General features: G+C 39.9%; 1 protein-coding gene across 1 annotated transcript in view; it reads left to right on the top strand.

Annotated features, from left to right (window-relative positions):
- Nucleotides 1-20,989, top strand: part of LOC308273206 (cytidine monophosphate-N-acetylneuraminic acid hydroxylase) — a gene marked incomplete at both ends in the record, with an annotated part of 73,355 nt that overhangs the window by 28,770 nt on the left and 23,596 nt on the right. The window contains 3 exons of the mRNA XM_080710295.1: nt 4,280-4,371; nt 15,707-15,816; nt 17,720-17,910. Coding sequence (XP_080566421.1) covers nt 4,280-4,371; nt 15,707-15,816; nt 17,720-17,910 — 393 coding nt within the window. The remainder of the gene's footprint in view (nt 1-4,279; nt 4,372-15,706; nt 15,817-17,719; nt 17,911-20,989) is intronic.

The raw sequence follows: 20,989 nt of genomic DNA, 5'->3' as shown, positions 1-20,989 counted from the left end.
CTCATCAGTGTTACCAAGGCAATGGGTTAGTTACTTATTCCTTAGCCAGGTGGTGCCTCTTTGTCTCAAGACAGTGCACTTACTAAGTGCAAGGGTCAAGAATCTACCTGGCCCTTGGCTCTATTGTACTGGGCAGTATTGGTTGCTCATCAACTTGGGTGCTTTGAAGCCGCACACAAAGTTTACCTTTCCTATGCCCAAGCTGGATCACAGAGGAGAGGAGGTAAACAGAGGCACCGGTTGCCTCTAGTGTAATTTTAGGGCTAATGGCTTCAGTTGACTCTAAGGCTTTTACTGTAGGTTAATGATTAGAATGAAGGGCAAAGACAGAGAGGAACTCTGCATTGTAATCGCTGCAGCCCCCTCCCTGCCTAAGTACTTGCACAGCACCTAGGCTCTGACTAGATTTTACGTTTTGGAAATTATCAAAGCAATTTTCCAATACCAGCACCTTAATACATTTTGATGCCTCTTCCCAATACTGGTACACTAAGTTTTACTCTTGCTCACTTAGAAGCTTTCTCTGATCTCAGTAAATATATATTTCACATCATCTCCTGTCCTATTTCTAAGAACTCTAAAATTAATTCCTCCCTTGAGAGATAGAGAGGAAAACAGGTGCCTCAGTGTGTGCGTAGTTTGGGTGTGCTGAGCAGAGCATTCATCTACCTGATTGTTGCTTTCAAAGGCTCAAGCCTTTTAGCAGGTTATAGTCCCTCTCTCTCCCCCTGAAGTGTGTGAATATGGTGGTGGTGGGCTGGGCACAGGATTGGGGCAGAATGATTCTCCAAACCCTGTTACAGATCAGATAAAATATTCCTGACAGCCTGGTTGTGCCAACAAAACAAAAATGGCAAAGCCCCAGCTGTCCTTTCCCTGAACAGTGGTTGTTCTGGTCACTTAGAAAACCCGACGCTTGCCGGGCGTGGTGGCGCACACTTGTAATCCCAGCATTTGGGAGGCAGAGACAGAGGAGGATCGTGATTCGTGGTCAGCCTCAGCTACTTAGTGAGGCCCTTTGCAACTCAGTGAGACCCTGTTTCAAAACTAAAAGACTAAAAATATAGGGCTGGGGGTTGTAGCTCCTAGGTAGAATGCCCCTGGGTTCCATCTCCAGTACCGAAATAAAAATTAAAAAAAAAAAAAGAAAGAAAAGAAAAACCGATGCTTTTGCCAGACCCCACCTCTAGCACACAGAGCACCTCTCCCCAGTGCTGCAGCGGTACCCTGCCAGGACTGCTTGTTTCCCATGACTGCCAAGGAGATCGTGGCACTCCTGGCACAGCCACAAAGTGTTCTCGGTTCTGAGCTCCGTTGACACCAGTAAAATGTGAGTGGTTAACTTCACATTTCAAAGTTCTCAGCTGCCTAACGCAGTCTATGTTCCTTTTAATTGGGGCGGGGCTCCTGCCTTCCAGTGGGTTGTCAGTCTTACTTCTCAAGAGTCATTGGTGGGCTGTTTAGGTGCTGGGTGGCTAAGCCGGAACCTGCTGCCATCATCACTGAGCAGAAGACAGTCCCCCAAGGCCAGATATGGTCACGCCTGCACTGACTTGCTTCTCTGCACACAGATTCAAATCCCAACCCTGTGTACCTGCTGATGGTACCCTGAGCTCCCTGGAAAAACACAGGACATCCCGTGAGATTTGCATTTCAGATAAATGATGTATTTTTAGTGTAAATACATGCAAAATAGTCCACAGGATATCCTTTTCACTGGCAGGTCTAGTTCAGGAAAACCTGCCCTCTTCTCCATGGATCTGGGCCATAGAAGCTTCCAACCCAGCTCTGGTGAACTTGTGTGGCCTTCAGCGACCTAGGGGTCTCTTCTGTTATGGGAGTTCTACGACTTTGCTTTTCTCTCTTCTTTTCTCAGTGAGCGCAGTGCCAATTAGCTGACTATTTAAGGGGGTGCTAAAGCGTCCTTGTTGAGAGTATGGTTTCTCCCCTTTGACTGCATGGGAGGATCCAGGCTCTGCCACTCACCTACTCGGTAATGAACTTCAACAGATATCATGCCTTCTGGGCTTTGGTCTGCTTACTTATAAATGAAGATGAAAGTATTACCAACTTTGTTGAGTTTCTGAAAGGCTTAAATGATGTGAAATCTATTTAAAAAGTACTTAAAAGAACACGGGCAGTAGGGTGTGATGGTGCATGCCTGTAATTCCAGTACTTGGGAAGCTGAGGCAGGAGGACTGCAAGTTCAAGGTAACTTATCAGTTTAGCAAGACCCTCAGCAACTTAGCGAGACCTTGTTTAAAATAAAAAAAAATAAAATAAAATAGGCCTGGAGGTATGGCTCAGAGGAAAATGTCTTTGTCCAATCCCCAGTGCCAAGAAACAAAACCAAAACCAATAACAAAAATATGATCTGGTGGCATACAATGAGTGCTCAATAAATGTGAATCTTCGTTCTATTATTATTACGTGGCCAGGAATGTCTTATCTAGCTTCTATACAGGGATTTCTTACAGGAACTCAGATTGCTTTTGTGCTCAGCTTGTTCATCTGAATACAGGGATTGCTTTACCACAATCTAGCTTCTGTTGCTTTCATCCAAAGCCCTGGGGGTAAGCAATCCTCGGTTCACTTAAGTGTTTAGATGGACTGATACTATTCTCTTAGCTCTCCAGTACAGGAGGAGTCAGGGTTTCACAGCTTCGGTCCCAGGTGCAATTCTCTGAAACTGCATCCCTCAAGAAACTCACACCACAGTCTCCCACGTACATCTCCAGATTTGGCTACTTCTGCTGGAGTTCTCTATGCAGATATGAATATCTGAAGAAACTGTCTTTTGCAGGATATGACCAAGAATAGTAACCTCCTTTTTTAGTTGTTTTTGCTTTTCCAGTCACTTTCTTCTCGACACATAATCAAGGTCAACAAGACTTATAAGCTGTGGTCCTCATTTTTTAAATCTAAAAAGTATTCACAACCCATACTATGTGTGAAGCTGCTGGCCCTGGCTGTGTGCCTGCCACCCAAAGAGCACCTGATTTGCCAGGTCCCCTGTCAGGGCCCCCGTGCCAAACAGCTGAAGCCAAAATGTTCTGTCTTAATTTTGGAAAGATTGTTGACTGCCATCAATGAGAAAAGAGGTGTCACATCTAGTTCTTCATAAACTGAAGTATAGAATATGCTTTTTTACCTTATAACTGAACAGGAAACTTTAAAATTGGGGCTATAATCAGATGTGGTCGCACAAACATGGAATCCCAGTATTTGGGAGGCTGAGACAGGAGGATCACAGGTTCAAGGAAAGCCTCAGTAACTTAGGCCATGTTTCAACATAAAAAATAAAAAGGGCTGGGGATGTAGTCAGAGATAGAATGCCCCTGGGTTCAATATCGAGTAACAGAAAAGTAAAGATTCATGGCTTCTTCTACAGACTGTGGGTAGATTGGAACAGTTTTCTGTTCTTGGGATTTGTTTTTTTACTGTTATACCAGGTGCTTCAGATAAACAGCTCTGGTCTCAGCACTTTGAACACATTGTCACTTGGAGTTAGATATTGGTTAGTAATCAAGGTTAGTCAGTCACTCCTAATTTCTTTTTTAATCTGGATATAATAAAGCTTGGAAAAGCTAGTATGATTTGCTTATATGTTAAATAGATGTTTTAAATTAATTTTTTGATGTTTCTGGTTTGAGACATAGTTTTTCGTTAAAAAAATCTTTAATTGGAAAAAAACTTAGCCAGAAACACAACTAAAATTAAAAGAAAACATTTGTTTCTACCCTACCTCTAACCATACCCCCAACCCCACCAAAACCTCTGGTAAGCTTATTATTTGGGGTGGGGAGGGGAATAAGGGACCAAGCATTCTGTTTCATTACAATTTGATTTTCAGTTTGAATTAGCAAATAAGAACACACAATACAGTTAAATTGAACAGATAACAACACATTTCTATTATGTCTTAAATATCGTTTGAGCAATTGAATACTGGGGTTGATTGGTCCTAGTTGCACTCTGTTTTATCAACAGACTAGCTCTCCTGCGTGGATGGGGTTACTTTATTCTGTTGTCTCTGTTGATCTCTTGACACCTGTTATTTTGTGACGTGGAGTTTATCTTCATTTCGTAAATTGCCTATTGATGATTAGTCTACGCAGCCATAGTTATTTGAGTACTAGCTACTGATTGTTTTCCTTGTGTATATTTTGTGTGTTCAGCCAATAAATTTAATTTCATTTTCAAATATTGCAGATAAACCCAATCAAGAATAACTTTTATTTTCACTATTTCATAAACCAAAGTGTAACTTTTCATCCAGGTCTGTTAAATGCACGAAGCACAATTGGAAGTTGGATGTGAGTACAATGAAGTACATCAACCCCCCAGGAAGCTTCTGTCAAGATGAGCTGGGTAAATACCACTAAGACCCATCAATGCTAATGTCATTACTAGGGTTCCTCTTGTTGACCTCTTTCTAACTTCACTTGAAGCTTTGAGTACGTGCTGATTTTAAACTGCCAGCTGGGCGTGGTGGCACACACTTATAATCTCAGTACTTGGAAGGCTGAAACAGGAGGATCACGGGTTTGTGGCCAGCCTCAGCTACTTAGTGAGGCCCTTTGCGATTCTGGGAGACCCCATTTCAAAACAGAGAATAAAAAATAGGGTTGGGGGTGCAGCATGGAGATAGAATGCCCCTGGGTTCAATCCCCAGTACCGCAAAATAAATGAATAAACAAACTGCTAGAGCTCCATTTTATATAACCAACAGTGAAAATCCTAAATAGAGAAGTTTTCCAAAATATTTCTTCATCGGTTTGGAGCATTTGTTGCCAAAACCTGATTATAACACTGGTTATAGCTAGAAATTTAAAACTCTCCTGTTTTGGTAGTACCATATGTAGATATTGTACTGGATATTAAGAATGTGAAGTGGTGCCTGAGATCAGTTTGTAAGCGATTAAGAACAAGGATAGGTTTCTTAAGAGAGGTGCGGTGTACCATACAATAGTGGATCTGAAATTTTATCCATGGAGATCCACAAGGTAAACTACATTGATGTGCATGATCCTTGCAGCAATTTAATGAAAATTCACAATTCTGGTTGGAAATGAAGCATTTGAAATTAGCTAGTTCTTCCTGGAATAAATAAGAGGCTAGATTCTAGGGGAAGAATTACTTCCTCTTGCCTTCGGTTTGTAGCTCCCTTTCCCAATTTTCAAAGCCAGCAACATTGTCATGACTTCCTGAGCTGTACTTTCAGGTTGCAGGCTTAGATCACGCCAATTTTACACTTTCTTCAGGCTCAAATTATTATGGACACGATATACCACATGAAATATCAGGATTCTAATTCCAAAGTATTTCCATTGCTTGAAAGAGAAACCTTGTAACTATTAGCAATCACTCTTCATTTCTCTTTGCTCTCAGCCCCTAGTAACCACTAATTTATTCTCTATGAATTTTCTATTTCTGAATATTTCACATATTTTTTAAACGTGAGGCATTTAATTTTGCTGTTGTTGTTTGTTTGTACAGTGCTGGGAATCGAACCCAGGGCCATGCACATGCTAAGCAAGCACTCTGCCACTAAGCCATATACCCAGCCCCAGTATTTCACATATTTAGCTAATAAAATGTGCAGCATTTTGTGTCTGGCTTCTTTCACCTTGTATAATGTTTTCAGATTTTGTTCATAATGTAGCACAAAAAAAAGCTCTCTATTTCATATCACATTTGGCTATGACGAATAATGTTCCATAAATATTCACACGCCAATTTTTGTCAGGACATTTGTTTTTAGTTCTCTTTGGATATATACCTAGAAGCAGAATTTCAGGGTTCTAGTGTGGCACTGGGTTTAACCAATTTATTATTTAGAAGGGCGTTGATTCTGTTTAATTTCTAGACATTTATGAATTCCCCAGTGGCATTCTCTTATTGACATATAATCTCATTTCATTGTATTTGTAGAACATACAGTATATTTATTGAAACTTTTTCATGGCCTGACATATGGTCTATAGTAGAGGTTGTTCCAGGTGCACTTGAGAAGAATGTGTATTCTGCTTTTTTTGGGTGGAGTGTTCAAGATATGCCTACATCCATGGTTTAGAGTCTTGTTCAAATGTTCTTTTTCCTGTTGTCCTTCTATCTAGTCATTCCATCCTCCAGTCTTCTTTTTAGGCTTAATTTCATAAATAGTTATAATTGTGTTATAAAAGTTACTTTTATCTCAATTTTTATCTATTACTATTTTAGTATTAGTCACATAATGTGGAGTTTTCCATATAGTCACGTATCACTTAATAATGAAGTTATATTCTGAGACCTGTGCCATTAGATAATTTCATTGTTTTGCAAATACCATACAGTGTATTTACACACACCAAGGCCTGCTATATACCTGGGATACACGTGCAGCCTATTGCTCCTACCATGAAAATCTATAACATGTTACTATACTAAATATTGTAGGCAATTGTAACATGATGGTGTCTGTGGGTCTAAATGTAGAGAAGTACAGTAAAAATAAGACATATGATATTTAAATGATACAACTGTGTAGGGACTTAAGATGAGTGGGGTGTGAAGGACTGCAAGAGAAGAGGGTGGATATGGAGGCCAGAGCACTGCTGCACATTGTACAAACACTGAGCACTTAGGCTACACTGAATTCTTATTTATTTATTTTAATTTTTTTTCACAGAACTAGGGATTGACCCAGGGGCATTCTACTCTGAGCTACTCCCCCCAACTCTATTTTTTTTTTATATTCTATATTTTTCAACGGGGCCTTACTAAGTAGCTGAGGCTGGCCACAAACCTACCATCCTCCTGTCTCAGCCTCCCTCGTACTGGGATTACAAGCTTGCACCACCACGCCCTGCTGGCTACACTGAATTCTTACAAAAATATTTTTCTTTCTTCAAGAATCAAATTTAGCCAGGAGTGGTGGCACACACTTGTAATCCCTGCGATTGGGAGGCGGAGACAGGAGGATAGCGCAGGTTCGAAGTCAGCCGCACTGGCTTAAGAGACCCTGTTTCCAAATTTAAAAAGTATAAAATGGGTCTGGGAGTGTAGCCCGGAGGTAGAAGGGTTTCCAGAAACCCCAGTACCATAAAAAAAAAAAAAGGAATCAAATTTAGCATACTGTAACTTTTCTACTGTGTAAACTTTTTAATTTTTTTAGACTTTTTGGTCTTTGTAACAATGCTTAGTTTAAAGCATAAACACATGGCACAGTTGTACAAAAATATTTCCTTTCTTTATATTTTTACTGTATAAGCTTTTGTCTACTTAATTTTTTACTCTAAAAAAATTGTTGTAAACTAGACACGCATACATGTATAGGTTTATACCTTCAGGATACCCGATCTCTCTGGTTTCCACCTCCACATCTTGTCCCGCTGGAAGGTCTTCGGGGGACACACATGCACCAAACTGCCTCCCCCATATGGTATCCTGCAGGTTCTGTCAGGGGCTCTTTCCCAGGAGGTGGCTCTCATTTTGAAAATATATCCATAGTGGTTTATTTTTTCATCATTGATTTGCTTATAACCAGATAATGCACTGTTAATGTTCTTCTCTATTACTGAAAAACCTCTTAGTGTTGGGGGTCCATTTTTTCAGACTTTCAGAGGAACTCACTGATACCTGCAAAAACTTTTGCTAAATAAAACCCTTCACTGTGCATTTTCTTAGGGTTCTTCTTATGCTCCTACAATTTCATATTTTTCTTATCTATTCAACAATGTGTTCACTATGTGATAGTGATTATCCAGCTCCAATTTTACCTTATGAAATCAGTGTATGAGGCCTACCATGGATTAAAACATCATTGTGGGTTGCGTGACTGCACCCATGATTTTTCTTAAAGTATGTTCATGTTAAATGTTATTTCTAGCCGGGCGTGGTGGTGCACGCTTGTAATCCCTGCGCTTGGGAGGTGGAGACAGGAGGATCGCGCAGGTTCAAAGCCAGCCTCGCTGGCTTAAGAGACCCTGTTTCCAAATAAAAATATAAAATAGGTGTGGGAGTGTAGCCCAGAGGTGGAAGGGTTTCCAGGAACCCCTGTACCACCAAAAATAAATAAATAAATAAATAAATAAATAAATAAATAAATAAATAAGTCTATAACTTATTTAGCCATTTCTTTGTTGTTGGAATTGAAGCTGTTTATGATATTATTTTTCCCTTTGTAAATAGAATTGGTGTTTTTTTTTTATATGAGATTCTTGTATCTGGAGTTGTTTACATGAAGTAGTTGAACAAATGGCAAAAGGATGTAACTAATTAAGGCCATTATACCTGTGTAATATTCCTACACCTGAGACTAAGGGTGGCCTCCCATGGACTAATGCCTAAATATGAAAGCAAGGCCATAAAAGTTACAGGAGTAAAACAGAAGGATATCTTCACAACCTAGAGATGAAGCAGCACTTCTTGACTCTTCAGATAATACATTAAAAAGTATACTCATGGGACAAAAAGTGAATGAAATGTTGGTGAATATGATTTCATCAACACTGAAGATTTCTGGTCAATGCAAGTCACTATGAACAAAATTAAAAGACACACGGTAGCTTGAGGAACTATTTTGCAATATTTATAACCAACAAGGGTTTACTATCTAGCATATGGCAGGAAATAGTAGAAGTTGACAAGAAAAAGACAGGAAATTCAATATAACAGGGAAGAAAAAAATAGAAACTAGCATTTTACAGAAGAAAACCACAGGCTATTATTAAGTATATGAAAATAGTTAAGTCAGAATACTACAAACTTGTTGAGAATCAAAAAACTGCAAGAAAAACAAGGAGGTTTTACTCTACATAATGTACATAAACTGGCAATTGAATCCAGGGACATTCTACCTATGAGCTATACCCTTTACCCTTTTGTTTTATGTGGGTCAGGAACATCTGACCACCAAGCTACACCCCCTGCCCTATTTTTTATTCTTTCTTTTGAAACAGGGTCTCACTAAGTTGCAGAGGGCCTCACTAAGTAGCTGAGGCTGTCCATGAACTGCGATCCTTCAGTCTCAGCCTCCCAAATGCTGGGATTACAAGCGTGTGCCACCACGCCCGGCACCCCTTACCCTTTCTGTTTGTTCTTTTGAAACAGAGGTCCAATAAGCTTCCGAGGGTCTTCCTAAGTTACTAAGGCTGTCTTTGAACCTGCATTCCTCTTGTCTCAGCCTCCCAAATACTGGGATTACAGGTTTGTGCCACCATACCCAGCCACTTCACATCTGTTTGACTAGTAAAAAGTTTGAGACTAAGATGAGGCCAGACATTTTCATGGATATAAAAATCCTTATGCATCCAGTAAGTACATGGCTGCCACAGCCTTTCTAGAAAGTACTTTGACAGTGCTTAATCAGATGAGGTTTAGAATCTTATTAGAACTGAGGTTTGGAATCACATTAGAACTGATTCTACTGTGACAGAATTTGAGGAGTGTATAAGTAAAAATGGTGGGCAAAGCCACACCGTGGATATTCAACCACCATTAGTTGTAGACAAGATGGCGACAGACTTGATCTTAAAGTCACAATGAAAAAGAAGAAGAAACAGGTTGGAGATGCAGATTGGAGATGTCTGTACCTTAAAGATGCATGCATCTGGGTGACATGACACACACCTGTAATCGCAGTACTGGGAGGATGAGACCAGAGGATCAAAGGTTCGAGGACAGTCTCAGCAATTTAGCAAGGCTCTCATCAACTTAGTGAGACCCTGTTTCAAAATAAAATAGGGCTGGGGATGAAGTTTGGAGATAGAATGTCCCTGGGTTCATACCCCCATAAAACACACACACATGCACACACACACACACACACATGCAAGCACACAACATAATATGCATTTTGCACAAATATTCAGAATGGTACCCCGTACAGGATAAAATGGGAGCAAGAGGAGACAAAGGAAATAAATAAAAAAGAGAGGAGCTGTACATGGAACAAGTATGTCATGAGTAAAAAAAAGTACAGCTAACCAACACTTTATGTTTGATGTCGTCAATGAGTGAATGAGTCAACATCTGTTCCTCTATTTTTTGTTATGAATGGCATTACCACCCATTCCTTGGAATGGATGAAGTGTTGCTCCCAGCAGACATATATCAACATGCCTTTTCTCCCCACACACTACTAGTTCAGGGCATTCTTGGTCTTTCAGACATTTCTACTTTGAGACAAAAATTGTATCTTGTTGTTTTCCCTTATCTTTGTCTATCAAATGATGCTAATATTTGGGTATCATTTGGCAAAATGTGTTTGCCATATTGTTTTGACATTAGAACGTCTTTACTGTACATTTGTATCCATTTCAATTTTCCATTGGGATTATTTTTATTGCCGTTAAACATTCTCCCTTTTGGTTGATATTCTATTTAATCATGCATTTTCATGCTTGGTTGATTCCCTTTGTGATTTTAATCAATGGGAATATTTAGCTAAATAGTCATCGCAGCACTATTTGTTAAATAGCCCAAAAAATTATGATACTTTCACTAGAATGTAGTAAGCTGTTATATAATGATCTACTTTTTTTTTAGCTGACTTGATGTCAAACATCATAGCCAAACATCATATATCATAGCTAAACATCATATAGTTTAGCTAAACATCATAAAATGACCTTCATTAGAATGTGCTAAACAGTTATGTAACGATCTACCTTTTTTTCTTAGCTAACTTGATGTCAATAACTTAGTATTTGATAATTATAGTTTCCTAATATGTTTTTGTTCCACTCACACTCATTATTTTTTCTTAATAAAGGTTGTTGGGGTGTTACTTGGTTGTTTTCCTGAGTATAAAATTATCACCTGTCGCAGACCGGCTCAGTCCTGTTGGGGCGCGAGTCCACTGCGGTCGAAAACCTCAGCAAAGATGGGGAAGGATTAGAGTGAAGTACTGCAGCCTCTTATCTGCAGTGATTCTTTCCCTTCTAGGAACTAAGAGTTCCTAGTGACGGCGCTCTCTAGAAAGAATCTGTCATGGACAAAGGCTTCTTGAGCCAATGACACTTTATTACAAACCCCCCCCAAAATTTATACCCTTCACCAGTAAAGTTAATAATAAGAGAAAAGGGAGTAAATGCAATCACTGTGAAATAATAGTGAATGACATGTAAACAAAGGTAATAAAACTAGTCCTTCAGCTGGCTGTTGGCCTTCGAGAGATTAACTCTGGATTCTTTCCTAGGTCTTGCAGATAAACAGTTCCAAAGGGCGACCTCCCAGAAGAGACAGGCACGCCCAAGGCTTGGAGGCTTCTCAGGGAATCTTCTTTAACTTTCTTGGAACTTTCCATCTTTTGGGCTCATTTCATATAGCAAGTGTGGGGAGATGTGGTGATTCAGGTGGATGTGATAGGGTTTCTTCAGGTGTTGGCATCTTATCTTCTAAATCTGAAAGCTTAAGCAAACTCACAACACAGTTTGGCAGACAAAATACCACAAGCAACACTACAAAGTTCTTGGTTTTAATTGTTAGGTGTATTTCCTTAACTGCTAAACACTCTTCTTTAGACAACAAGCCTATTAAAAGCCTATTTATCTTTAATAATCCATTTCCCTGTCACAAACCCTCTGCAACCTGCTTCTAGCCTTCTAATTCCTTTCTTTCCCAGTTGGGACGTTCTTATGATAAGCTCTTCTCCATGCAAAAATGATTTTCTTACTCTTATGGTATTTCCTTTCCTTCATACATATATATTTAGAATGTCTGTCCTTTATTTTGTCATATTCATTCCTAACCATGCAGCCAGTCTCTCTGTCTCCGGGAATGCTCATACTGGGCGTAAAAGTCAACAATCTTTTTCCTTGGTTCTATTGTATTTGGGCAACTAAGTTGTTCATCAACTAAATTGCTTCGAAGTCACACACAAGGTTTTATCTTCTCTGTCTCTAGGCAGGATCTCAAGGGTAAACAGAGTTACCTTAAACTGAGCTACCTTACCGGAGTTAATGGCTTAACCTAAGTTAGTGATAGGAATGAGGGTCGGAGACCATTTGTGATTGCTGCAGCTGGAATGCTTATCACAGCATCTGAGTTCTGGCCAGTTTTTCATTATTATCGAGCAAAGCCAAGGACGTTTAGACAAATTTTTAGGGAATTTATTTCCACGGACTCAATTTCTTTCATAGTCCTGATCTCACATCACCGGAGCAATTCGTATAGAGAGTTAAAAGAATACTAGAAGAATAATAGTTATGCAAGAATATCTAAAAGTGGAAAATGCTTTTGGCCAGCGACCACACCTTCTCTCGGGTCTTATTTCTCACTTTGAGATTCTGCCTATGAACTGCAATAATGCAGATGCCGAGAGGGCGTGGCTTTTGCTGGTATCTGCAATCACCCAAATGACCTAGATTTCTTCAGTTTGTGAGTCAAAATAAGGATGCTACTTTCCCCCTACTTTATTTACAGAGGCAGGGAATTGACAGATGCTATATTTTCTTCATTAAATATGAACCATTTATCTTCATACATAAAGACTTTCATGATAACTGCTTCAAAACAACAGCTAAGAGTTATAGAATGAGCTGAGTGTGGTGGCTTGTAATCCCAGTACTCTGGGAGGCTGAGACAGGAGGATCGCAGGTTTGTGGTCAGTCTCTGCTATTTAGTGAGGCCCTCAGCAACTTAGTGAAACCCTGTTTCAAAAATAAAGAATAAATAATAGGGCTGGGGGTGTAGCTCAGAGGTAGTATACCCCTGGATAATCCCTAGTACCGCTAACAACAACAATAACAACAACAAAAAGAGTTAAAGAACGTTCTTTTGCATGTCTTAAGAGAAAATTATCTGGAAGAATGAAAGTCCTTAAGAATGGGTATCAGAGCAAGAATTTTCTAGTCAGAGAGGAGCAACAACTTGTAGTGTTCTATAGCACAGAGGAAAACTACCGTTGATAATTATATGTTTCAAACGAGCTAGTAGAAGAGATTTTGAATGTTCTCAACACAAAAAAATAATGAGGGTTCAATGTGATAGATATGTCAGTCACTCTGACCTAATCATTACACATTTTATGTATATTTCTATATTTATATCTTTGCACATATATATGTTATGCTATATGTCATAAACATATATAATTCTATTACGAGACATATATTATTATATATAATATGGAATATTACAAATTATATGTTTCATATATATGAAACATGTATATATAAAAGATATATATATCAGATTTTATATATATTATATATCAAGTTTTATATATGTTATATATATCAGAAAGAAAAAAATGAAGAAAAAGAAAGTGAAGATGAAGAAGAAGAAGAAGAAGAAGAAGAAGAAGAAGAAGAAGAAGAAGAAGAAGAAGAAGAAGAAGAAGAAGAGGAAGAAGAAAAAGAAAGAAAGAGAAAAAAAGAAGAAAAGCCTATTCTTTTTTTATGTGTAGTACTGAGGATGGAACCCAGGGGTCTTCTACCTTTAGGTTATACACCCAGACCTGTTTTATTTTTATTTTTTGTGGTACTGAGGATAGAGCCCAGGCGCTTTCTACCTCCAGGCTATACTCCCAGAGCTAAATTTTACTTTTTGTCTGAAAACAGCATCTCACTAAGTTGCTGAGAGTCTCATAAAGTAGTTGAGGCTGGCTTTGAAACTGTGTGATCCTCCTGTCTCACCCTTTTAAGTACTGGGATTCCAAGCATGCGCCACCATGCCCAGTCAAGAAAGCCTATTTTGATAAGGTGACAGCCTTATCAATATGATAAGGAGCATTATCATATTCTTGGAGGCCACTGGAAAGTTCCTGGCTTTGCATAGAGGGCAGGGACTCCCTTCAACTGAAATGTCTCTGTCTCAGGCAGCATCTGCTTTCATTCAGCAATTAATATAATTGCCAGTATTTATTAGGCTCAAATATCCTTAGAAGTAGTGATGATTAAAGATAGCATGCTGAAGAATGGAAAAATCCCTATTCACGGTCAATTCTCTGAAGTGGGAAAGTGAGGGTTCTGAGCACCCCGTCCCTGTCCTTCAAGCCCTGCTCAACACACTCTGCCTAAACCTGAAACTGCAAGAGAGTTCCCAAAAATGCTATTGCCCCCTCCAATGGACCCTCCCCCAAATTCTCACAGTGATCTTTCAAAGTTAAGTTCTGACTTTAATATACTCATGCTGTAGCAGTTAAGGATTGCTTTGGGCTGTGTGCAACAGAAAACCCAAATAACAGTGGCCAGATCACAGAGGAGGTCATTGTTCTCACATCCTGAGAAGTTGGAAAGCAGGTTGTCCTGGAACTCTTGTGGCTTATCAAGGAGCCACATACCTTCCAGCTTTCTATCTCACCATCCCCTCTGGTGTCTCTTTCCCAGATGGCTCTTGTTCCTACAGGCATGGCAACTGAATTCCAAAGAAGGGCAAATGGTGCAGGTCCTTTGGGTGTTCTCCTCTTTGGCAGGAAAACAAGTGTTCCCGGGAATCTTACTACTAGGTTTCCGCTCACTTATCCCAGGCCAGAACTTGTCGACTGTACGTAAGAGCCATATTTAAGGTTGAACGTAATTGCAAGGGGTACTGGGAAAACGTGACAGGCCATTCAGAGACAGATATACCAGCACTCCCAATAAAATCAGAATGCATAATAAGGAAGTGTGTGTGCAGGCTGCCCAAAATGTCTGCCATAATTACTTTAAATTCTCCATTGATTCTTCATTCATCTAAGATAGACGCAAACCATGTAGCATGTTATCTAGTCTTCATGGCCTTCTAGGACCAATAAATACATCTTGACTGAGAACCCTGAGCCCCCATGTGTCCTCAACTGTGCACCACATCTTCCCTTCCCTCCGTCCTCACCTCATGGAACCGTTTCTCTCTCCCTCAGATGCCTTATCTTTCAGCTGGGTGTGATAGTGCACACTTGTAATCCCAGCATTTGGGAGGCTGAGACAGGAGGATCTGGGTTCACTGCCAGCCTCAGCTACTTAGTGAGGTCCTTTGTAACTCCGTGAGACCTTGTTTCCAAATAAAGAATAAAAAATTGGGCTGGGCATATATCTCGGAGGTAGAATACCCCTGGGTTTAATCCCTAGCACCCCCTCCAAAACAAGCCTCATATTTTAAGCCTACCTAGAGGATTGTGTACTATTTAAATCTGCTCAGCTCTTTAGGAGGATTAGATGTTCCTTCCTGTATTCTCTTCGCATCCAGAACTCATGAATAACACCCACGTAATCGTAGTGAAGTTGTGTGAGTACATGTGAGTCTCACATAACTAAGAATTCGGGCTCCTTAACTGGAATATAAATAAGAAAATGAGTTGGTGTTTGCCTTAAGTGGTCACCTCAGCAAATATTGTTTGACCCAAGTGAGTTTTGCCTTTTGTTTTGATTTTCCTTTGATTTTTAACACTGTGTACTTGGGCCAACCATTTCTCCATTTCTATTTCAGTGATACTTTTTTTTTTTTTTTTTTTTTTTTTTTTTTTTTTTTACTTTTGCGGGTCTGGGGATGTAACCCAGGGGCATTCGACCTCCGAGCTACAGACCCTGCACTATTTTTTGTTATTTATTTTGAAACCGGGTCTCACTGAGTTGCAGAGGGCCTCACTAAGTAGCTGAGGCTGTCCACGAACCACGATCCTCCAGGTCTCAGCCTCCTGAATGCTGGGATTACAAGCGTGCGCCACCACGCCCAGCTTCAGTGATACTTTTTAAAAGTCACTCTTTGTTAATAACCCAGCTTTGCTTCCCTTTGGTTTTAGTTGTTGAAATGGATGAAAACAATGGACTGTTACTTCTAGAACTGAATCCTCCTAACCCCTGGGATTCAGATCCCCGGTCTCCTGAAGATTTGGCTTTTGGGGAAGTGCAGGTAAGAAAACATTACAATTATAATATAAAAACAAAATAAAGCTAATATGTCATTCATATATATCCAGGGGAAAAAAAATACAGAACTTTAGAAGAGGTTCCAAAGGACAATCATTCAGAGCTATTGGAAGAAATTCAGAAGTTAACTTTGACATCAGACCACTATCAGATACAATGGTGTATTAGTCAGTCTATTGTTGTTATAATAAAACACAAGAGACTGGGTACTTTATAAAGTAGAGATGCTGATTTAGCTCAGAGGGCATGTGCAAAGAGAGATTGAGGAGAGATATCAGTGCCCCTTACAGCACTCATTCTGGAGGGAACCAGAGCAATCCTATGAGAACTACACTAATCTCTTCCTAGGCTGACGTCTACAATAACCTAATCACCTCCCATGATGCCATTGGTACAGCTCCCACAAGCATGGCAACATCCTGCAGCACAAGAACCTTTGGAGACAAACCACCTCCAAACCTCAGCATATGCTAGTTGTCTATTTCTGCATCTTGCCCTAACCTTCTTATTCATTTTTCCAGCTTTAGAAGGGAGTTTCCTCCAGAGGAAACACTTCAATTGTTTGGGAAACACAAGCAATCAAATTTTTATTTTTCTGTATATTTGAGAAGCACCTGTGTATCGGGGGCACTTATTTTGTTAAGGAAACAAATGAGAACCCATCCAAAACAGGTAGAGTAGAAACTAATTAGGTTCCCTGCCTGGCCCTCACCAACTTCGTCGGCTTCGCACACTGGGGTTCTTGTTACCTGTTCCTGCTACATGTTGCGTTCTTAGTCTGCCATGTGCCCAGCAGAGGCAAGAAAAGGAGCAGTGACTGAATTCCCTAATCTGTGCTTGTCTCCAAGTCGCTGGAGCCACTCTCGGTGGCTTGGCATCCTAAAGGGGGCAGATAGTAGGTGGTGTGGAAGAGAAAGCCAGGCAAGCCTCTTCAACTGGATGTCGGTCCAGTTCATGCAGCCGAGCCAACCCACCCAACTTGCCAGAATTGTGCTTTATTTACATTCCTGTCCACAGCCACCCTGGCATTCCAATTCCCAAAACATAGCCAAAACATCCATAACTGTTTTTTCTTTGTAAACTGTGCCTTGGAGGTATTCTTAATACAGACCACAAGTAGGTGTCCAGGAGCTCATTTACATACATTATATCTAGGTGAATCAAATTGATTTAACACTTAAAAACAATCATGAGAATTTTCTCTTCTAATAAAACCACAATCTGGCCGGGAATCAGTGTGTGTGTGTGTGTGTGTGTGTGTGTGTGTGTGTGTTATTGGGGGTTGAACCCAGGGTATTCTAACTTCAAGCTACACCTTTAACCCTTTAAAAATATGTATGTACGTATGTATGTATGTATGTATGTATGTATGTATGTATATATGTATGTATGTATGTATTGGTACTGGAGATGGAGCCCAGGGGCACTGTACCTTCAAGCTCTACACCCAGCCCTATTTTTATTCTTTATTTTGAAACAGGGTCTCACTAAAGTGTGGAGGGCCTCACAATTTGCTGAGGCTGGCCACAAACCTGTGATCCTTCTGTCTCATCCTCCCAAGTAGTGGGATTCTAATCATGCAACACCACACCCGGAATTATTTTGTTTTGAAATAGGGTCTCACTAGGTTGTTGAGGCTGGATTTAAAGAAGCCATCCAACTATCTCAGAGCCTCCCAAGTCTGGGATTACAGGCGTAGGCCACCATGTGTGGATGGAAATCACTTTCTATTAAAGCTCCTGCAGAACTGTGTAGGATTTTGCTTAACCTTGCTCAGGAACAAAATTCTCCAACTTGACCTGTGAGTCGACCAAGCCAAAAATTTCAAATTATTGTTGCTGACCAGTTTATCATTTGATAATAAGCATTTCACTCTCTTCTAACAGATAACATATCTCACACATGCCTGCATGGACCTCAAGCTGGGAGACAAGAGGATGGTGTTCGACCCTTGGTTGGTGGGTCCTGCTTTTGCAAGAGGCTGGTGGTTGCTACATGAACCGCCATCTGATTGGCTGGAGAGGCTGTGTAAAGCTGACCTAATTTACATCAGTCACATGCACTCAGACCACCTGAGGTAATGGACCCTGAGTGCTCAGCTACTAAGAGATGCTGCAGTAAATCCACAGAGTGTTCAGATTCGTCTGCACTCGCCACTCACTAGGAAGTAGGCTCCACTGAAATGATGAAAAGTGGTCTAATGAAGATAAATATCTGCATTGCAATTGCAATTTCTATTTTAAAGGTGACTCCATACAGTGCACCATTGGGAATGAGGAGGGAGCCTCTGTGAGAAGGGGGACAGTGTTAATAATGCCCCTAACTCTCACCTGTAGACTGCTTGGGGCAAGTCTAGGCTTAAGGGTCATCAGAGTTGAACTTTTTTTTTTGGTTCCACATTTATAGCAGAAATTACACTTTTTTCCCTTTGTTTTTGGCTTTGGGATTGGGGATTGAATTCAGGGCATTTTGCCTTGGAGCTATATCCCCAGGCCTTTTTATTTTGAAACAGGGTCTCACTAAATTGCAGAGGGCCTCACTAAGTTGCAGAGGCTCCCTTGAACCTCCAGTCCTCCCGTCTCAGCCTCCCAAGTACTGGAATTACAAGCAAGTGCCACCATGCCTGGATCACACTTTTTTCTTTTAAATAAAGGGACAGTGTAAGTATATTACACTTTGCAAACTATAGAACAGTGTTATAACTAACTCAACTTTGTCATTCAAGCACAAAAGCAGCTGTAGACATCCTGAATGAAAATGGGAATGATTTCCAATGAAATGTTATAGGTAAATAAATTTGAACCTCATATAATGTTCATATATCATAAACTATTTTCATCCTTTTGATTTTTCTTTACAACTATTTACAAAGGGAAAAGCCATCCTTAGCTTGTAAGGTTGTAAAAAGCAAGAGCAGGTCAGGCTTGGCCCACCCTGGGTGCTTGCTGAGACTGACTGACAGCATCCCCGTGAGGTGCTCCTATCTCAGAATCCCCGTCATCCTCGGTGATGGATGGAGACATCCCTAACCCAGTACCTGACGGTGGCCGAGAGGAGAATTCCCTTAAGAAACCACACACTTTTCTGCAAATGAACTGAATTATCAGAAGAGGGAAGATCATATTACAGATTCCTTTGCTTAATTATGGGGTCACGTTTCTCCAATTATTGTTTGGATGGTTTTATCACTTTTTCTTGGTTGCTGACGAGAACACATATATTTTCCCACAATGTTCCGATGAGGCAATTTCATCATCTTTTTTCTTTCTATGACCCTACATGACAAAGTGATGTGTAGGGACACTAAGATAGAAGTGTCCATGGTTCAGGAATGTCATTTATTGGTTTACAGGCCCCTTGAATTTCTGTTCTAAGGCATGAGGGAACTGTAAGGCATGAATAAGCTCTGATGTGTTATTTTCTTAAAGAAAGTGATTTAAAATCTTAACTGATTTTGTAACAACTTACTGGAACACACTTCCTAACTGATCACAACCCACCGAGGTACTATGAGACCACAATTAAATATCTTGTCTACTATATAATACCTGTGACTCACAAAGCTCCTGGAACTAATCTAGCATAATTTTAGGCTCCTGCAAACCCTGGACTCTTGTTAAATGTAGTCAAAAGTCTAGAATACTTGATATGAAATGTCATATGAATGAAGTGATAGCTTCATAGCCCTGCTATAAACATAATTGCCTAAAGCCTCAAAGAGAGATATTCTTGGGGAACACACTGAAATAGTAATGTCATTTATTTATTTTTTATTTTTTTTTTATTGGTGCATTATATTCATTAAATTATATTGGGGTAAAAAACTTGTGTGTATATACATGTACACATCACTGATTTAACCCCTACCAAATTCCCACCCCATTCCCTCCCTGTCCCTCCTTTCCTTGCTTGGCTTAGTGGTTGACTTCAATATGTTTAAGTACATTGTGTGTTTTAGAGAATTTCCTTCTTCCCCCCTCCTATCTCCTCCTTTAGGTTGTCTTATTTGCTCCTCTATAGGATTTCCTTTTTCATCTCGAGTTCCTCCTATGACCCATTTCTCCTTAGCTTTCACATATTAGGGAAAGCATCTGATTTCTTATTTTTTGTGACTGACTAATCTCATTTAGCATAATATCCTCCAGTTCCATCTATTTCCCTGAAAATGATGTAATTGAGTTTTTTTTTTTTAATGGCTGAATGAAATTCCATTGTGTACATATCCCACAGTTTTGTAACCCATTCATCTGTTGATGGACATCTTGGCTGGTTCCATAGTTTGGCTATGGTGAATTATGCAGCTATGAACATAGATACACATGCATTAGTTTGGTAGTTTGGTTTCCTTCCTTTTGGGTAGATACCCAGAAGTGGTATTGCTGGATCAAATGGTAGATTTGTTCCCATTCCTCTGAGGATTCTCTATACTGTTTTCCAAAGTGGTTGCACTAATTTGCAATCTACCAACAATGTTTTAGAGTTCCCACTTCTCCACATCCTTGCCAGCATTTGTTGTTGTTTGTGTTTTGAATGATTGCCATTCTAGTTGGAGTTAGGTGAAATCTCGGCGTAGTTTTGATTTGCATCTCTCTAATTGCCAATGATGTTGAGCATTTTTTCATGCATTTATTGGCCATTTGAATTTCTTTTTCATGAAAGGTCTATTTAGTTCGCTTGCCCATTTTGATATTGGATGCTTTTTATTTTTTTTTTTAGTGTTGAGTTTCTTGAGTTCTCTGTATATTCTAGATATTAGTCCTCTATCGGAGGAATGGGTATCTCCCATTCTGTTGGCTCTTGATTGAGGTTCTTGACAGTTTCCTTTGCTGAACAGAAGCTCTTCAGTTTCATGCAATTCCACACATTGATTTGCCTTTTAATTTGTTGTGCCTTTGGTGTCTTGTTGAGAAAGTGTTTATCTGTGCCTATGTGTTGCAATGTTGGACCTATGCCCTCTTCAAGGAGCTTCAAGGTCTCTGGTTTGATTTCCAAGTCTTTGATCCATCTTGAATTGACTTTTGTGCAGGGTGAGAAAGTGGGATTAATTTCCAATTTTCTGCATATGGTTAACCAGTTTTGCCAACACCATTTGTTGAAGAGACTATCTTTTTTTCCAGTGTGTGTTTTTGGCCCCTTTGTCAAAAATCAATTGGATG

The sequence above is a fragment of the Muscardinus avellanarius genome (assembly GCF_963383645.1).
Source record: "Muscardinus avellanarius genome assembly, chromosome: 14".
NCBI lineage: Eukaryota > Metazoa > Chordata > Mammalia > Rodentia > Gliridae > Muscardinus > Muscardinus avellanarius.
This window is presented reverse-complemented; position numbering and strand designations above follow the sequence as displayed.